We start from the raw sequence: 1292 nt of genomic DNA, 5'->3' as shown, positions 1-1292 counted from the left end.
GGACCGTGAGCAGAGCCAAAGTCCCGGGACCGCAGTGTCAAGTTTTGTACACTGGGATTCAGAATGTCACTGCCCTGGGATGAGAAAACCTGGAGGGCTAAACACCTAGAACATGAAAATCCTAGCAAAGCAATTTTCTAGCAGGGCTGGCATGTCAGGATGTCACAGCCCTGTGTGCTCCTGGGGACACAATACCTCAGTGTCCTCGAATCTTGGTAGAGCCTGGCTGGGGCCCTTGGAGTCCATCTCTTTCACCTCCCCCTGGTGTGGGAGGAGAAACTGAGGCTTTGCAGAGAGCCCACCCCAGCTCCGGGCCCCTCAGGTAGTGGTGGCCTTGTTTACCCACGGGCTTCCCTGCAAAGAGTCTCAGAACAGGGGCAGAGAGGAAAAGGGCTTTTGGTTCTAAGGTTGGCAAGAGAGGGCTCAAGAGTTATGGCCACCGTGCCGCTCAATGAGCAGGAAACCGAGACTCCGTACCAGAGCCAGACAGGCCCAGAGGAAAAGGGAGGGAGACTCTGGCAGAACCTGGGGTGGCCCCCACCAAGGAACCCAGGCTCAAGGCCTCGTGCTTCCACTGGAGGGGCAGTAAAGGCCCCCCACCTACAGGCTGAGTCAAGGCTGCTCTGGGAGGGGCCCCTGCTCAGCTGTTCCCAGCCTGTCATGTGCAGGGGGCCTGGCGACTCATCTTACAGGAGTCCTCTATATATAGCGCTGAGGGACAGCTGCGCAACCGAGCACAGCGGGCCGGCAGGGAAGCAGGGGCACCATCGCGGCACCCTAGGGCACCCGCTGCACCGTCACTGCCTTCTGGGGCACCAACCATGGCGCTGGGCTTGGAGCAGGCGGAGGAGCAGCGGCTCTACCAGCAAACGCTGCTGCAGGACGGGCTCAAGGACATGCTGGACCACGGCAAGTTTCTGGACTGCGTGGTGCGTGCGGGCGAGCGCGAGTTCCCGTGCCACCGCCTGGTGCTGGCCGCCTGCAGCCCCTACTTCCGTGCGCGCTTCCTGGCCGAGCCCGAGAGCGCGGGTGAGGTGCGCCTGGAGGAGGTGTCGCCCGACGTGGTGGCCCAGGTGCTGCACTACCTGTACACGTCGGAGATCGCGCTGGACGAGACGAGCGTGCAGGACCTGTTCGCTGCGGCGCACCGCTTCCAGATCCCGTCCATCTTCACCATCTGCGTGTCCTTCCTGCAGAAGCGCCTGTGCCTCTCCAACTGCCTGGCCGTGTTCCGCCTCGGCCTCCTGCTCGACTGTGCGCGCCTGGCCGTGGCCGCGCGCGACTTCATCTGC

At 62.8% G+C, this 1292-nt stretch overlaps 1 protein-coding gene across 1 annotated transcript in view; it reads left to right on the top strand.

Moving 5' to 3' along the window:
• The first annotated feature begins 746 nt into the window (after positions 1-746).
• Klhl40 (kelch like family member 40) overlaps positions 747-1292 on the top strand; it is a 4025-nt gene continuing 3479 nt past the window's right edge. The window contains exon 1 of the mRNA XM_010624588.2: positions 747-1292. Coding sequence (XP_010622890.1) covers positions 822-1292 — 471 coding nt within the window. The 5' untranslated portion in view covers positions 747-821.

This window comes from Fukomys damarensis, unplaced genomic scaffold, assembly GCF_012274545.1.
Source record: "Fukomys damarensis isolate Sample0158 unplaced genomic scaffold, DMR_v1.0_HiC HiC_scaffold_12, whole genome shotgun sequence".
NCBI lineage: Eukaryota > Metazoa > Chordata > Mammalia > Rodentia > Bathyergidae > Fukomys > Fukomys damarensis.
Note: the sequence above shows the minus strand (reverse complement) of the source record. Positions and strands in the feature narration are given on the sequence as shown.